Raw genomic sequence first — 16,653 nt, 5'->3', positions numbered from 1 at the left:
ATTAATGACTGTGTGTTGAGTTATTTTGAGGGGACAGCAAATTTACACTGTTATACAAGCTGTACACTCACTACTTTACACTGTATATAAATACATTGTATATTAAATCTTTATTTGCATTATTTGGCAGATTGATTATTTTTTTATTTTTTTATTTTATGAGTATTTTTAATGTTAAAAAAACCCATTCAATAAATCATAGATAGATAAATATTCCAAATGTTTTTCAAAAAGTTGTGTCAGAGGGCTGCTCTAAGATCAACATTTTCATATTTCCATCTCATAGCTTGCTGGGAAGTCAAAACGCATTATGCATAAATGAATCATTTTTATTATCAGTTTCTTGTCAAAAACAGTTTAAGAGGGAAAAAAGAAAATACATCAATATCAATGCATGAGTGTTTATTTATTTTTCAAACTTGATATTGCAAGCAAACCATCCACTAACTTTTGAAACAAAATGAATGCTATATATCTTAATAAATGAGGGTGAAAAACAGCTGAAACTGAAAATAGCTGCTGACTTCATAAGTAGAATCTCTTTAACAATGCTGCTCTCTGAAGGCATTCCAGTTTAAGTCAAGGTTGCACATTCTGTCAACCACAAGGCCTGTTTGTTCTCTGATCTCTTTTCGCTGCATTTCTGCGACACTGGCAATATTGGAGAAGGACTGTGTTGCTCAGCAGGAGAACATCCTGCATGCAATGGTGCCAAGAGACATCAGTCTCAAGTAACATTCAGTTTGAATCAATATTCTTCCCTGCTGGGTTTTCTGCAGAGAATCACTCATTTTGGATTGCTCTTTTTAAAAGATCTTAAGATATCAATTCAGCAAATATTCTTAAGTGAACATCTGTTAGTTAAAAGAATCACAAATGAACTCAAAAATATAGCTGAACATACTAACCTGGAGGCCAAAAGAGGACACCAGTAACTTCCCAACTTCAGCAGATAGCAAACTCGGTTGGAGAAGGAAGTCCCATCAATCTGATTAAACTGTAGACCCACAGCAGTAGAGTGAACCAAAGCAATAGCTGTAAAATATCTGATAGCTTGATGCAGCATAATTCAAAGGAAACAGTTTCATCCCACGGACCCTGTAGCTACTGGGATCAAAGAAATTTCTTTTTTTCTGAAAATGTAGTTGTGAATTGAACTTGTCAACCCATTGTAGACACGAATGAAATTTAGTTCTGATGGCATTTCTGGGTGTCATCAGTTCTTCCCAGCACATAAATGTCATATAGACTGCTCATTCCTCACAGCAGAGTAATGGACCATGTCAGCAGGGAAGACTGCAGGCCATTCCTTCTCTACATACTGGTACATACTAGTTTGGTTCAGAGGCAATGAGAAAACTTGCTCAGAGGTGAGAGATGATGATAGCTACTACAGTCTCTGGTTAAATGTCAGGGACATTTATAGAGCAAAAATCCCATTCATTTTCTCCATAGAAAAATTGATTTTGAACAATTCCATAGAAATCAATACATACCTACTGTGAACTCCAGGGTTATTAATAGCCTGAAGCAACCACCTATACTCCCATGAAGCATGCAATGAATTCAATGACTCTTCCTAGACTCTAAGGGCCGTTCACATATGGCGTCTTTTGCGCGGTCAAGTTCGTTATTTCAGTATGTAGTCAAATGGCAAGAGCGCTCATAATAGACGCAATGAGGCTCGTTTTTTCCAGGCGCAGCGAGATGGAAATAATCTCAACTTTTCAGAATGCCGCAAGCGCACCGTAGGTCATGTGACAAGAACCAACCGATCAGCTTCAGCCTTTCCGTAACAACATCGAAAGCTCAACCGAACAGCTGATCATAGCTATACAGGGTGGGTTTTTATTTCTCATCTCCATAAATATATCTGGTAGTAAAGCTAATGCAAGGGCTAGAAATTAATTTATCCGTTGCTGATACCACTTTGTCATCGTGGAGAGCGCAGTTCGTGGTTGCATAGCAATGTCAGAAGCCACGGAAGCACAAGCGCTTTGTAAAGGAGGAGAAAGCAGGGCCATGCTTTCCATGCGTTTTTAGACGCGATATGTGAACAGCCCCTAAAGCAATGTTTTTCAAATGGTGGGTCACAAGACCTTCTGATGCGAGACTTTGATTTTGAAAGACATTCGTGAATGCTGTTGAGTCTTCTGTCAGATGCAGTCTAAGTAAAACGTGTCTGAGAAAAAAGCTTTGTTCTGATTCAGTATATAAAAAGTAACTAAAGTGGTCCAGGGAAGGAACAGTGATAGGGTCAAGGGCGGCCAAGGCTCATTGATGCACGTGGGGAGCGAAGGCTGGTCCGTGTGGTTCGATCCAACAGATGAGCTACTGTAGCTCAAATTGCTCAAGAAGTTAATGCTGGTTCTGATAGAAAGGTGTCAGAATACACAGTGCATCGCAGTTTGTTGCGTATGGGGCTGCATAGCCGCAGACCAGTTAGGGTGCCCATGCTGACCCCTGTCCACCACCGAAAACGGCAACAGTGGGCATGTGAGCATCAGAACTGGACCAATGAGTAATGGAAGAAGGTGGCCTGGTCTGATGAATCACATTTTCTTTACACCACATGGATGGCCATAGTGTGATTCTTTGGGCAATGTTCTGCTGGGAGACCTTGGGTTCTGCCATCCATGTGGATGTTACTTTCACGTACCACCTACCTAAGCATTGTTGCAGACCATGTACAACCCTTTCATGGAAACTGTATTCCCTGGTGGCTGTGGCCTCTTTTAGCAGGATAATGTGCCCTGCCACAAAGCAAAAATGGTTCAGGAATGGTTTGACGAGTACAACAACGAGTTTGAGGTGTTGACTTGGCCTCCAAATTCCCCAGATCTCAATCCAATCGAGCATCCGTGGGATGTGCTAAACAAACAAGTCCGATCCATGGAGGCTCCACCTAGCAACTTACAGGACTTAAAGGATCTGCTGCTAACATCTTGGTGCCAGATACCACAGCACACCTTTAGGGGTCTAGTGGAGTCCATGCCTCAACGGGTCAGGGCTGTTTTGGCAGCAAAAGGGGGACCAACACAATATTAGGAAGGTAGTCATAATGTTATGCCTGATTGTTGTGTATATATATAACTGAATCTGAAGCATCTCAAAGAATAGTAGGCTGAATCAAAGTGGGTTGGTGCAGGAATGTGTCAACACATCACTGTGCATTATGAAATACAATGTGCAATATGAAATACCTTTGAGATTTATAGTTATCAGCAATGAGGGATTATAGGGATTTAAGCTAGTCCACAGGGTACTAATTAAGACCTGAACAGATATTCATGAGTTATAAATGCAGTCAAGTCTCGTTTGCCCTCATTTAATGGAGCATGAAGGTGTAAATTTGTGAGAATGATAGCGGGAAACATGCTTAAACCTCTCAGTCATATCAGTTTCTCAAAGTAATGAATGTGTTCGTTGCCAATAGCAATTACTTATCAGTAATTATTAAATAGCATTATTTAATTAACTAAACAGATTCTGGTATTTGCTAATTTACTTTTGACCAATTTTGATAATTAATTACCAAGATTGATTTATTAATATCAGCTGCCAGCTGGCAAACAAATTCTGCAAATACAGCATCCCTCAGCAATCAAAAACTTCTTGAATATGCAGTTTTTGTATGAAGCCAAATGTAGGATTCACTCAACTGTGGCACTTCTAACTCAAGCTGTTAAGAAGAGCAAGTGCTTTAATTGCAATTTTTCATTATGTAGGTTAGACGCTAGAAGTTGGGCATGATTCTGTATTCAGGGCCCAGAAATAAGGATTTTTCCCTCCTGCTGGACCAAAACAGAATGATTGATAAATCCATCCATCCATCCATTCTTCCAAAATATTTTATTTATTTATTTTACTTAATATCTTATTCTTTTTTACTTAATTTATTTACTTTTAATATATTTTTTTATTTACTTTTTATGTAATTGTTTTTTTTACTGTTTATTTATTTACTTTTTATTTTATATTTATTCTATTCTATTTTACATTTGCTAGAAATATTTGTCATTATATCAATAAAACATTTCTTTACTTTATTAAATTTTTATTTTTTTATTCACTTTTTTCAATCATTTATCATTTATAGATAGATCATTTAATTTATGTATCTATTTACTTTTTAATTTATTTAATGTGCTTACTTTTTATTTTCACTTTAAAATATATGTATGCATTGTATATATTATTTAGCAATGTATTTTTTTATCTGCTGGAAGTATTTGAATTTTTTCATTATTATTATTTTTTTTCATTAAATGTTTTCTTTACAGTTTATTTTTCTTCAAAGTTTTTGTTCTAAACAAAGAAAATTTTACAAAAATATTTTGTGACAAGATTATAAAATTATAAATGTCCGTATAATATGAATATGTGATAATGCGCACATCAACATGTCGTAATGTGTTCAGTATTATACAGTACATAGTCTTTTTGAAAACACAGATATTGAATCAATCATAGATTGATTTCCAAAGTTTATGTAGCATAGAATTTAAATTCTCTACAATGACATTTAATTTTCTGCTCTCAGAGCTGTAAGAGCTGCTGCATGAGTTGGAAAGCATGTAGAAAGTCCTCTGAGCTTTGGATCCAAGATAACAGAGAAATATATCATGCTTACGGGGATCCGGGGATCCATGTACCTCGGCTTATAACACTGGTAGATCATTGTAAATGTTCTTAAATAAAATTGCATGCTCACCTGGGCACTGGAGAAATTGTGCAGGAGCAGTGGAAGAAGGCTGTTTTTTGTAACATATGAAATATGGTGTTTGAAGGACAAGTTGCTGTCTAATATAACACCCAGGTTTTTAACTGTTGAGGATGAAGTAACAGTAAATCCTTCTAAACGCAGATTGTAATCTAAGACATTCTGTGTACAGGTTTTTGGTCCAACAAGTAATACCTCAGTCTTATCTTTATTTAACTGAAGAAAATTACAGGTTATCCAATATTTTATATATTTAACGTACTCTGCCAACTTGGATAATTTGGAGATTTCATCTGGTCGTGTTGAAATATATAACTAAGTATCATTGGCATAACAGTGGAAACTAATTCCATGTTTTCTTATAATATTACCAAGTGGCAGCATATATATTGAAAACAACAGAGGGCCTAACACAGATCCTTGCAGCACTCCATAATTTACTGATGATCTTAGATTTTTTTCCCCTTTAAATAGACAAAATGGTGATGGTCTGATACTGTAGGTACGATCTAAACCGCCTGTCCCTGAATACCAGTGTAATTTTGTAGTCGATCTAAGATTATTTAATGATCTACAGTGTTGAACGCAGCACTAAGATCAAGTAAGACTAGTATTGAGATACAGCCTTGGTTAGAAGCTAAAAGTAAGTCATTTTCTGTGCTATGATGAGGCCTGAATCCTGACTGAAATGTTTCATAGATATCATTTTCTTTTTTTTGCAAGAAGGAGCACAATTGAGCCGACACAAATTTTTCTAATATTTTAGACATACGTAAATGGAAGATTTGAAATTGGTCTGTAATTTGCTCATTCATTTGGATCTAATTGTGGTTTCTTAATGAGAGGCTTAATGACTGCCAGCTTGAACGGTCTTGGGACATGACCTAGAGATGAAGATGAGTTAATAATATTGAGAAGAGGCTCTTCTGTAATGTTAACAACTCTTTCAGTAGTTTAGTGGGTATTGGATCGGATAAAATGTTGTTGGTTTAGATGCAATGATAATTTTATTTAGCTCTTCCTGTCCTATACACTGCACTGCAGCTGTTCTTGAGGCACTAAAAATTGAGGCTGTTTACTATTTTTACTTACCAAAAATTACTAGGTACTATTATATCAAGTGACAACACATGGACACATGAATAGATAGGCGAAGATAGCCAGATCAGTGTGTTCACTGACATTTATTTTTATCTAAATGCATCTTTTTGCTTCTTTTTTTTATTTTTTTTGCAAATGAATGAACAGTGTTTTTTGTTTGTCTTCACAGTATTTATGAACACGGCTATTCCCATTGCAGCGGTTCTCGTTGTAAGTATACAACATTCAGTCTGATATCTGTTCATATTGAAACTATAAACACAGCAGATGAAAAGATCATGTGTTTGTTTCAGACATTCGTGGCCCATGTGCATCTGTCGGATGATGCGGACCTGTCCCCCGCTGTGGCCTTTGCCTCCCTCTCGCTTTTCCATATCCTGGTCACTCCTCTCTTCCTGCTGTCCAGTGTCGTGCGCTCCACCGTCAAAGCCCTGGTCAGGTCAGTCGCATGCTATTGATACATGATGAGATAAATGAAATAAAATCAATGAAAAATTACATGAAACTTCAATTAAAAACCACAAGGTAGGTTTTGAAAAGATTCTTTAACCCTTCAAACCTGAAGTGTACCGCGGGATCTAAACATTTTGATCAACTCTTAACGAGTGCTGAGTAGCCCCTCTAAACCCGCGGGCGCCACCTAGCTACGAAAAAATTAATAATCATATTTTTCAAAACTACTGCCTCGATCAACACAAAATAGGTGTCATTTGAAAGCTTAAGTCTGAAATTTACAATGAATGTAGCCAATTTAATTTAAAAGTAGTGCTGAGTTATTTGCTGATAAATAAAAAATGTTTTCATAATTTCTGAAATACGTTTTTGTACTATGTACTGCAATGTGTCAAAGTCATCATACAGCTCAGATAGTCATATGTCATTTGAAAGGTCTCTCGGAGTAGAATACAACAAGCATAATTGTTTTGGGCTTTGACTAAATATTTTTGACTAAACAACTTTTTGTACATGAAGTCCCGCTAGACCCATACAGTTGCAAGAAAAAGTATGTGAACCACTTGCAGAATTTGTGAAAATGTGAAAAATTTTAACAAAATAAGAGAGATCATACAAAATGCATGTTATTTTTCATTTAGTACTGTCCCAAGTAAGATATTTTACATAAAAGATGTTTACAAATAATCCATAAGACAAAAAAATAACTGAATTTATTAAAATTACCCCATTCAAAAGTTTGTGAACCATTGATTCTTAATAGTGTGTGTGGTTACCTGGATGATCTAGGACTGTTTTTTTGTTTTGTGATGGTTGTTCATGAGTCTCTTGTTTGTTCTGAGCAGTTAAGCTCTGTTCTTCAGAAAAATCCTCCAGGTCCTGCAGATTCTTCAGTTTTCGAGGATTTTTTGCATATTTGAACCCTTTACAGCAGTGACTGAATGATTTTGAGATCCATCTTTTCACATTGAGGACAATTGAGGGACTCAAACACAACTAATAAAAAAGGTTCAAACATTCACTGATGCTCCAGAAGGAAACATTAAGAGCTGGGGCTGAAAACTTTTTGAATTTGAAGATCAAGGTAAATTGTACTTAATCTTCTGGGAAACGTAAGAATCTTCTGTTGCTTCCGAAGGGCAGTACTAAGAAAAATTTGTACATCTTCAACCTGTTCAAAAGTTTTTACCCCCTGACTCTTAATGCATCGTGTTTCCTTCTGGAGCATCAGTGAATGTTTGAAACTTTTTTATTAGTTGTGTTTGAGTCCCTCAGTTGTCCTCAGTGTGAAAAGATGGATCTCAAAATCATTCAGTCACTGCTGTAAAGGGTTCAAATATGCAAAAAATCCTTGAAAACTGAAGAATCTGCAGGACCTGGAGTATTTTTCTGAAGAACAGAGCTCAGTTTAACTGCTCAGAACAAACAAGGGACTCATGAACAACCATCACAAAACAAAAAAACAGTCGTAGATCATCCAGGTAACCACACACACTATTAAGAATCAATGGTTCACAAACTTTTGAACTGGGTCATTTTAATAAATTCAGCTATTTTTTTTGTCTTGTTGGTTATATGTAAACATCATTTATGTAAAATATCTTACTCAGGACAATACTAATTAAAAAATAACATGCATTTTGTATGATCTCTCTTATTTTGTTAAAATTTTTCACATTTTCACAGATTCTGCAGGTGGTTCACATACTTTTTCTTGCAACTGTTTTCACTCGTAACTTTATGAAACACGATCAGATTGTGGAAAATGACACACAATTATTTACAGCAGTCCACTGCGTCGGTCACAAGATATTCCTCACGGAGTTATGACACATAAAACCCAACAGGCGCACAGGCGCTAACTGAAATCAAATGTGGCTTTCACATGTTTTCGCTTATAACTTCATGAAACATGCATAGATCATAGAAAATGACACATCATTACTTACAGTGGATGCTCCAAAATCAACATAATCCATTGCTTCAATCACAAAATATTCCTCATGGAGTAACGAGTTAAAAAAATTCCCATTGGGGGGTGTCAAGGGCTAAACAAAAAGGCTACCTTGGTTCCGAATGCTGTCACTTTTGATTACTTTATGCAATAATCACAAAATCCAGATGCAGCTTACATGGAGGGGAACTTCACCAAAAAAGAATTGCCCTCCTACCTTATTTCCTTCCTGAGTTATTGCATGTCAAATAAGAAAGATATGTAAAATTATAATAAAAATATTTATATTTTTTTGTCTTTTATCAGCAGTTTCTCAGCATAATCAAATTTTTGTCTTCTAAAAATTGAATAAGTTTTCTATCAAACAATACCTGCTTTCTTACTCTCCTTGCTCTAATTTTGGAGTTATGAATCTTTACCTTTGTGTGTGTCAACTCTAAAAGTACCTTCAGGGCTTTAATCCTGTAAACTTTGCCGCCATGATGGATTCTAACTTTTACTTGAATACTGTTCTGTTAAAAGAACTAAACTGAACTGAACTGAACTGTTCCGGTCTCCAGAGGACCCTACTGTTAAAACGGAGTAAAAAGACAGACTGAATTAATTAAACAAAAACTTTTTGAACATTACTAAAAGAAAAATGAGTGCAGGGTTAAGCTGTGCTGTTGTTGGCTGCAACAACAACAACAACAATAAACTGAAAAACTTCCTGGGAAGTATGTGTCTGAGATCCATCAAATCTGAAAGAATGTCCATATATGGCGCCGTATGCCTTGAATTTTATGCCAAAGACTGACAAGAGAAAACGACTAGGGCTTTCAGCACTTGAGTTAATATCATTTTGAGGACAACCCCCGAACTTCACCCTGATCGGGAGCTATATATAGGATATGAGTGTTCATCTGTTTTCAATTTAGATAACTTTGGGCAGCTTCAATTCGTCTATGCACTCATTAAACTTTGACGGGTGAGGCACTGACAAACGACGGTTAGGTTAAATGTTACATTATCAGCTTGGAAAATATTCTAATTTGTTTATCATTTAGAGGCCATAGAAATTTGTGCATCAAGTAAGCTTTATTGGGTTTAACATTAAAATTATTTATATTTTCCTTTCCTCTGCTGAACCAATTGCATAGTACAATTTACTGCTTAATTTCTGTGCAATAGCAATTGTGTATGACAATGACATGCAGCCAACAACATGGGTTCAGGATTTACAGGTTTTAATTAACCACCCAGGAATATAACGATTCGGTCCTGTGTGTTTCTTGTGTCAATGTGTGATAAATCACTTCAGATCAGCCGTGCAATGTGTGCATTTTCCTTTCTCATCACCGATAGACTCTCCTATGAAGAAGGAAATGTGTGCCTCGGGTCCAATCACATCAACCCAACGATGTGGAACACATTTTAGAGAGTGAAGGCTGTATTTATAGTGTACAAGCAGGTCATAAATCAGTGCTGTCTGGAAAAACAGGCCATATGTGCCACCGGTCTCAATATGTGACTTGGCACCTGAGGGAAAATGACTACCCGCTAGTGATCAACATTTTTCACGATAGCATCAGCTGTTTCCAGCTTCTTTACAACATTATCTACTTGCAACAATACATTCTAGATTAGGAAATAAAATGCATCTGTCTGAAGTCTTCAAGTCTTGTTTCTCTCAGGATTTATTTCCTGCATGTTGGACCGTGGTAATATTTCAGATTGGAATTGACTGTCACGCAATAGACAGTGCAGATTTTCTCGCAAAGAATGGATTGCCTTTTCAGTAAATAGAACTATTGATTACACAGAAGTATATACTTTAGTCCTGTTTTATTTTCTAGGAAGGGTGTCAGTCATCTGAGAATGTCACTTATTTCTTGACATGTGAACAAATAATTGTCAAATAAGAATAAACAAATGCTGTTAATGTGACTGAATATCACATGACATACTGTATTGTTTTCTTTTGGCCAGTGTTCAGAAGCTCAGCGAGTTTTTCTCCTCTGATGAGATTGGAGATGAACAGGAGCCCAGAACAACTTTCCTACTCAATTCAACCAATCACAACAAGTATCAAGCCCTGGTAAGTCAAGTCAGTTCACCATAAAAGCTTAAACACATCAACAGATTGTCGCACTATGACCCAAAAGCTTGTTTAATAAATAGATAAATGTTTTATTTGTTTGTTAGTTAATTAGATAGGTAGGTTGGTTGTTTAATGAAAATGTGACCTTTTGTCTGAAATTTATTGCATTCTTGATGTGAATAATATAAATAAATTATCATTAAATAAATAATCAATTCAATGTTTTATTATTAAATAAAAAAATATTTAATAAATATGTTTTATTTATTCAGTGAGTAAAGTAAAATGTGACTGTCTCAAATTTGTTTAATTCTTAATGCGAATAAGACAGACAGACAGATAGACAGATAGATAGATAGATAGATAGATAGATAGACAGAGATATAGATAGACAGACAGACAGACAGACAGACAGAAAAATAGATAGATGGATGGATGGATGGATGGATAGACAGACAGACAGACAGATACATACATACATGCATAGATTTGTCTACTCTCCAGGATAAAAAACTTGGATACATTTTCATGAATGAATAGGTACGGAAGCCCTGAACCACATGGTGGGGGTAAAAAAAAAAAAAAAACATCTCATTATTTCGACATAATAAATCGTTATTTCGAGATATTAAGTTGTTATTTCAACATAATATCTCATTATTTTAACATAACCCATTATTTCAAGATATTAAGCCGTTATTTCAACATAATATCTTGTTGTTTAGACATAACTCGTTATTTCGAGATATTAAGTCATTATTTTGACATATCTCGTTATTTCATTTTCGTAGTAGACAAACGTGATATTTGTTTTTTTGACTAAAGAAATGACGAGATATTATGTCGAAATGACTTAATATCTCTAAATAACAAGATATGTCGAAATGACTTAATATTTCGAAACAAGTTAAGTCGAAATAACGAGATAATATGTTGAAATAACGACTTAATATCTCAAAATAACGAGTTATTATGTCTAAATAACAAGTTATGTCAAAATAAGATAAGTTTTCTTTTCTTTTTATCCCCCACCATGCAGTTCAGGGCTTCCATAAATAGGTGAATAGAAATGCATTATTTTAAAAGTAAAATATTTGTTCCTGTCATGAATAGACCTTGAAGCTTATGCTACCATACTTTCAGTAATCCAGCCACACGACTATGACTATACATTATTTATATTTGTAATATCACAATCCTGATAGGAATGGGGAGGTTATTACTGTTCATACTGAGCTTTATCAGATATGTTGTTTTTCTCACCTCTGATAAAGCCTCTGAAGGTGGTGAACCGTAAGCACCCCGTCAGAGAGGACTGGAACAGCTTTGCCCTTCAGAGCGAGCAAGAGGACGAGCCGCTGGCTGTGGAGGATGAAGATATCTGCATCAAGGTGAGACCAGTCATTTCTGTACTCAGGCAGTAAACAGGAATTTCATCTATGTGAAGAGCCCATTGAGAATAAGAATAACTGTCAGTCTCCATTTTGTCCATTCTAGATAACAAGTGGATATTTCAGCTGGACTGATGGAACCCCAACGTTGTCCAATGTGGATATTAAGATTCCTTTTGGTAAGTCCTGTCAAAAATATATCTACAGATGCTGGTGATGTTGAGCCATGGCACTCATGTGGCTTCGAATCTGGCTTGGACTTCAATCATAAATGAAAATTAGACATTCTAAACCTGTATGACTTCCTTATTTTTATTTATTTATTTTTTTATGTGAAACACAACAGAAGACATTTTGAAGAATGTGCAGTCTTTTACAAGAAAATAGTTCATGGTTGCTTATGCTGTCAAGCTCTAAAGGACATGAAGTATCATAAAAGTAGTCCATATGACTTATGCAATATATTCTAAGTCTTCTAAAGCCAAGTGAAAATTTTGTGTGTGGAAAAGAATGAAATTTAAACTGTTATTTTGTGAAAAACTATGCCCTTCACAACAGAATTTTCAGTTTAGGTGAACAATTGCTTTGACACACAGATGTGTTTTATTGCTCTATGAAATCCACTTATCTTAATTCTTGATTCATTCTCTCTGCAGGCCAGTTAACTATGATAGTGGGCCAGGTGGGTTGTGGGAAATCATCTCTGTTGCTGGCTGCACTCGGCGAGATGCAAAAGATCTCTGGCACAGTTATATGGAACAGGTGAGAACTTCTGGAGCACTTGACAGTGTCGGAGACTAAAGCCTCATTCAGACTGTCAGTCCAAATCCGATTTTTTGTGCATACAGATTGAAATCTGATCAAATTTAGCAAGTCTAAACGGCCAAAAACCACATGAAATGCGATTTTTACAAATTGTTTCAAGCTACATTCATATGTAGTTTGGAATCCGATTCAAATCGCATTTCTGGAAATCCGTTTCAGTCTGACTGCTCTGATCGGATTTCACGTGGTTTATGTGACTTTGTCTATCTGTTGACTATCAATTGACAAATTGTGATGGTTAGACGACTGGGTCAGAGCATCTCCAAAACTGCAGCTCTTGTGGGGTGTTCTCGGTCTGCATTGGTCAGTATCTATCAAAAGTGGTCCAAGGAAGGAACAGCGACAGGGTCATGGGCAGCTATGGCTCATTGATGAATGTGGGGAGCGAAGGCTGGCCCGTGCTGTCTGATTCAACAGACGAGCTACTGCAGCTCAAATTGCTCAAAAAGTTAATGCTGGTTCTGATAGAAAGGTGTCAGAATACACAGTGCATCGCAGTTTGTTGCGTATGGGGCTGCATAGCCGCAGACCAGTCAGGGTGCCCATGCTGACCCCTGTCCACCGCCCTGCGACAAAGCAAAAATGGTTCAGGAATGGTTTGAGGAGCACAACGACGAGTTTGAGGTGTTGACTTGGCCTCCAAATTCCCCAGATCTTGATCCAATCGAGCATCTGTGGGATGTGCTGGACGAACAAGTCCAATCCATGGAACATCTTTGTGCCAGATACCACAGCACACCTTCAGGGGTCTAGTGGAGTCCATGCCTCGACGGGTCAGGGCTGTTTTGGCAGCAAAAGGGGGACAAACACAATATTAGGAAGGTGGTCATAATGTTATGCCTGATCAATGTATATTACCACAGTGACATTTAACCCATCCATAATATTGCTGCGGAAAGAATCGCTGTTTTGGGGTTATTCATGGTCTGTTAAATGTACTTTGTTGATGCTTTTACACTTTTAAATTTCCTTTCAATGTTCAATGGTTGAACGGTGAGTAGAATAATGTCATCTCATTGTGCCCAGTTTTTAAAAAAGCGTATTATTGCATTCATAGAGTGAACATTTCACTGATTGTTTACAGTTTAATGGAAGTTACACCCATAATTTGCTCAAAACATCATGGGGCATAGGAAAAAGGTGGATAACATCTCGGTTACACTCGATAATACCTCGCAGCGTGGGTATTTAATGAGCAGCAGGTGTGTTGCATCTTCAGGTTTTTGCTGAGGAGCTGAACAGGTTAGGCGGCAGCATCAGCAGGGTACAACGACTGTGGCGACGGGACGTACATCTCTGTTCCCTCCTTCAGGGAACAAGGGTTACCTATGTAACCGAGACGTTCCCATTCAGGCGGTCACGTTCGACGTACATCGGAAAGACCGCCGAATAGGAATCCCTACCAAAGTGCCACAGGAGCTGCCCCCCTTCCAGCGCTCTGTTGCAAGCCTCCTGAACCCCCTTGCCTAAGGACGGTGGGACAGGGCTAACACAGAGAGTGTCGATCACTGCTGTTCCTCAAAAACCCATTCAGTGAGACTATTGGATAACACTGGGAAAGCGTACCCTTTCGCTGGGAAAGGAACGCTGCGGAAGCCACATCCTTCCCCGAAGGAGTTATGTGGAGAAGTACATATGGACTAACCCCGTAGGGCTGTACTATATATGGAAGTACTGGGGTGACTCCAACCTGATGAGAGGTGGGTTCTCCCAGAGGGAAAGACACGGGCTTCGTTTAGGAGCAACTGTGGAACTACACATATGGGATCCCTGTTGGGTCACACATATGGTACCCAGCCTAAATCCGGTTCTCAAGGATACAACGGAGTATAGGCCTGACGCCAGATGCTCCGCTACGTCTGGCTACTGAAGGGTGATCGGAGGACTCAACAGGGTCTGCCTTGTAGGGACTCTCTGGAGTAATAAGCGCATGTAAGCGCAGCAAGCCGACACTAAGCCGAGGCCACTCCGTGCCTCTGACCTGAGGTGAGAACACGGGAGGAGACCGGCTCGACACGAAGGCTATAGAATCTAGCAAACGTGTTAGGTGTCGCCCAGACCACAGCTCTACAAATGTCTGTCAGCGAGGCTTTGAGTTCTGTCTATGTACAGTCGCAAAGCACGAACTGGACAGAGCAAAGCCAGGGCTGGGTCTGCCTCCTCCTTCAGGGGCAGCGCTTGCAGGCTCACTACCTGGTCCCTGAAGGGAGTGGTAGGAACCTTGGGCACATAGCCAGGCCAGGGTCTCAGTACCATGGCCCAAACTCTAGGCATGATTCGTAGACTGAAAATGCCTGCAGGTCCCCTACCCTCTTGATAGAGGCCAACGCAACCAGCAGCAATGTCTTCATAGACAGAATCTTTAAATCTTTACCTCGGAACCAAGTCCGGTTGGGCCAATAGGGTGCAACTAGCAGGACCTGCTCCTCGTCCTCCCTGACTTTGCACAAGGTCTGTGCAAGTAGGCTCACTGGGGGAAACTCATATTTGTGAAGGCCCCCGGGCCAGCTGTGTGCCAGTGCATCTGTACCGAGTATCCCCTCGGGCAGGGAGTAAAAAAGCTGGCAATGGGAGGTTTCTGGGGAGGCAAACAAGTCTACCTGAGCCTCTCCGAACTCTCTCCAAATCAGCTGGACCACCTGGGGGTGGCGTCGTCACTCTCCCGGCAGCGCAGCTCGTCAGCCACACGGTTGCGCACACCGGGGACATGAATGGCACGAAGTGACCTCAGATGCTTCTGACTCCAAAGGAGGAGATGGCGGGCGAGTTGCGACATGCGACGGGAGCGTAGACCACCCTGATGGTTGATGTACGCAACGGTCACAGTGTTGTCCGTACGGACCAGCACATGCTTGCCCTGTAACGGCCCTTTTTCAGGCGGCTCAGGGCAAGGTGTACTGCTAGCAACTCGAGGCAGTTGACGTGCCAATGCAGTTGGGGGCCCGTCTACACCCCTGATACTGCATGCCCATTGTACGTGGCACCCCAGCCAGTGGCAGAGGCATCTGTGAACACCACAGCATGCCGGGACACCTGCTCTAGGGGCACTCCTGCCCAAAGAAACAAGGGGTCCGACCACGGGCTGAAGGCTTGGCGGCATTCCGGAGTGGTTGCCACTCGGTATGTGCCGCGTTGCCACACCCATCTCAGGACTCGACCATGAAGCCAGTGCTGAAGCGGTCTCATATGAAGCAAACTGAGCGGGGTTACTGCCGCTGCGGCTGCCATATGCCCCAGGAGCCTCTGAAAGAATTTCAGTGGGACCGCTGTCCTGCCTTTGAACGTATTCAAGCAGTTCAACACCGTTCCTCTGTGAGGTCTGTTTGACCGATTCCAACTCCATACTGAGAAAAGAGATCCTCTGCACAGGGGAGAGTTTGCTCTTTTCCCAGTTGACCTGAAGGCCCAACTGGCTGAGGTGACTGAGCACCAGATCCTGAGACTGAGCTAGAATGAGCCAGTCGTCGAGATAGTTGTGGATGCGAACACCCTGTTCTCTCATGGGAACAAGGGCTCCCTCCACGACTTTCATGAAGACGCGGGGAGACAGGGCCAACCCGAAGGGCAGGACCTTGTGCTGATATGCTCGACCCTCGAACGCAAAGCGCAGGAACGGCCTGCGTCGAGGGAGAATCGAGACATGAAAGTACGCGTCCTTCAGGTGGATCGCTGCAAACCAATCTTGGGGACGGATGCACTCAAATGCGTTTCTGTGTGAGCATTTTGAATGCTAGCTTGTGGAGGCTGCGATTCAAAACTCACAGGTCCAACATCGGTCGTAACCCACCGCTTTTCTTGGGTACAATGAAGTATGGACTGTAGGACCCTGACCTCATATCGGCTGGAGGGTCCAGCTCTATCGCATCCTTCGCCACTAGGACCGCGATCTCCGCACACAAGACATGGGCATCGACAGCTTTCACTGCAGTGAAGTGGACGCCCCTGAACTTGGGGGGATGCCGGGCGAACTGAATCGCATAGCCGAGCCTGATGGTCCGAATGAGCCAGCGAGACAGACTAGGGAGCACTAACCAGGCTCGCAGAGACCGTACAAGCGGGATCAAAGCAACTGTAGGCGTACCCGCAGCGGGGCAGCAAGGTGGAACGCAGGGACACGGCTCGGGAG

The 16,653-nt window shown here is 39.9% G+C and overlaps 1 protein-coding gene across 5 annotated transcripts in view; it reads left to right on the top strand.

The window, feature by feature from the left end:
• Positions 1-16,653, top strand: part of abcc8 (ATP-binding cassette, sub-family C (CFTR/MRP), member 8) — a 102,034-nt gene that overhangs the window by 37,527 nt on the left and 47,854 nt on the right. For all 5 annotated transcript variants that reach the window (XM_051883506.1, XM_051883505.1, XM_051883504.1 and 2 more), the window contains 6 exons: positions 5,994-6,034; positions 6,118-6,263; positions 10,200-10,308; positions 11,586-11,702; positions 11,809-11,881; positions 12,359-12,464. In XM_051883506.1, the coding sequence (XP_051739466.1) occupies positions 5,994-6,034; positions 6,118-6,263; positions 10,200-10,308; positions 11,586-11,702; positions 11,809-11,881; positions 12,359-12,464 (592 nt within the window). The remainder of the gene's footprint in view (positions 1-5,993; positions 6,035-6,117; positions 6,264-10,199; positions 10,309-11,585; positions 11,703-11,808; positions 11,882-12,358; positions 12,465-16,653) is intronic.

This window comes from Ctenopharyngodon idella, chromosome 24, assembly GCF_019924925.1.
Source record: "Ctenopharyngodon idella isolate HZGC_01 chromosome 24, HZGC01, whole genome shotgun sequence".
Classification (NCBI taxonomy): Eukaryota; Metazoa; Chordata; class Actinopteri; order Cypriniformes; family Xenocyprididae; genus Ctenopharyngodon; species Ctenopharyngodon idella.
The sequence above is the reverse complement of the archived record's forward strand: the minus strand, read 5'-3'. Positions and strand labels throughout refer to the sequence as shown.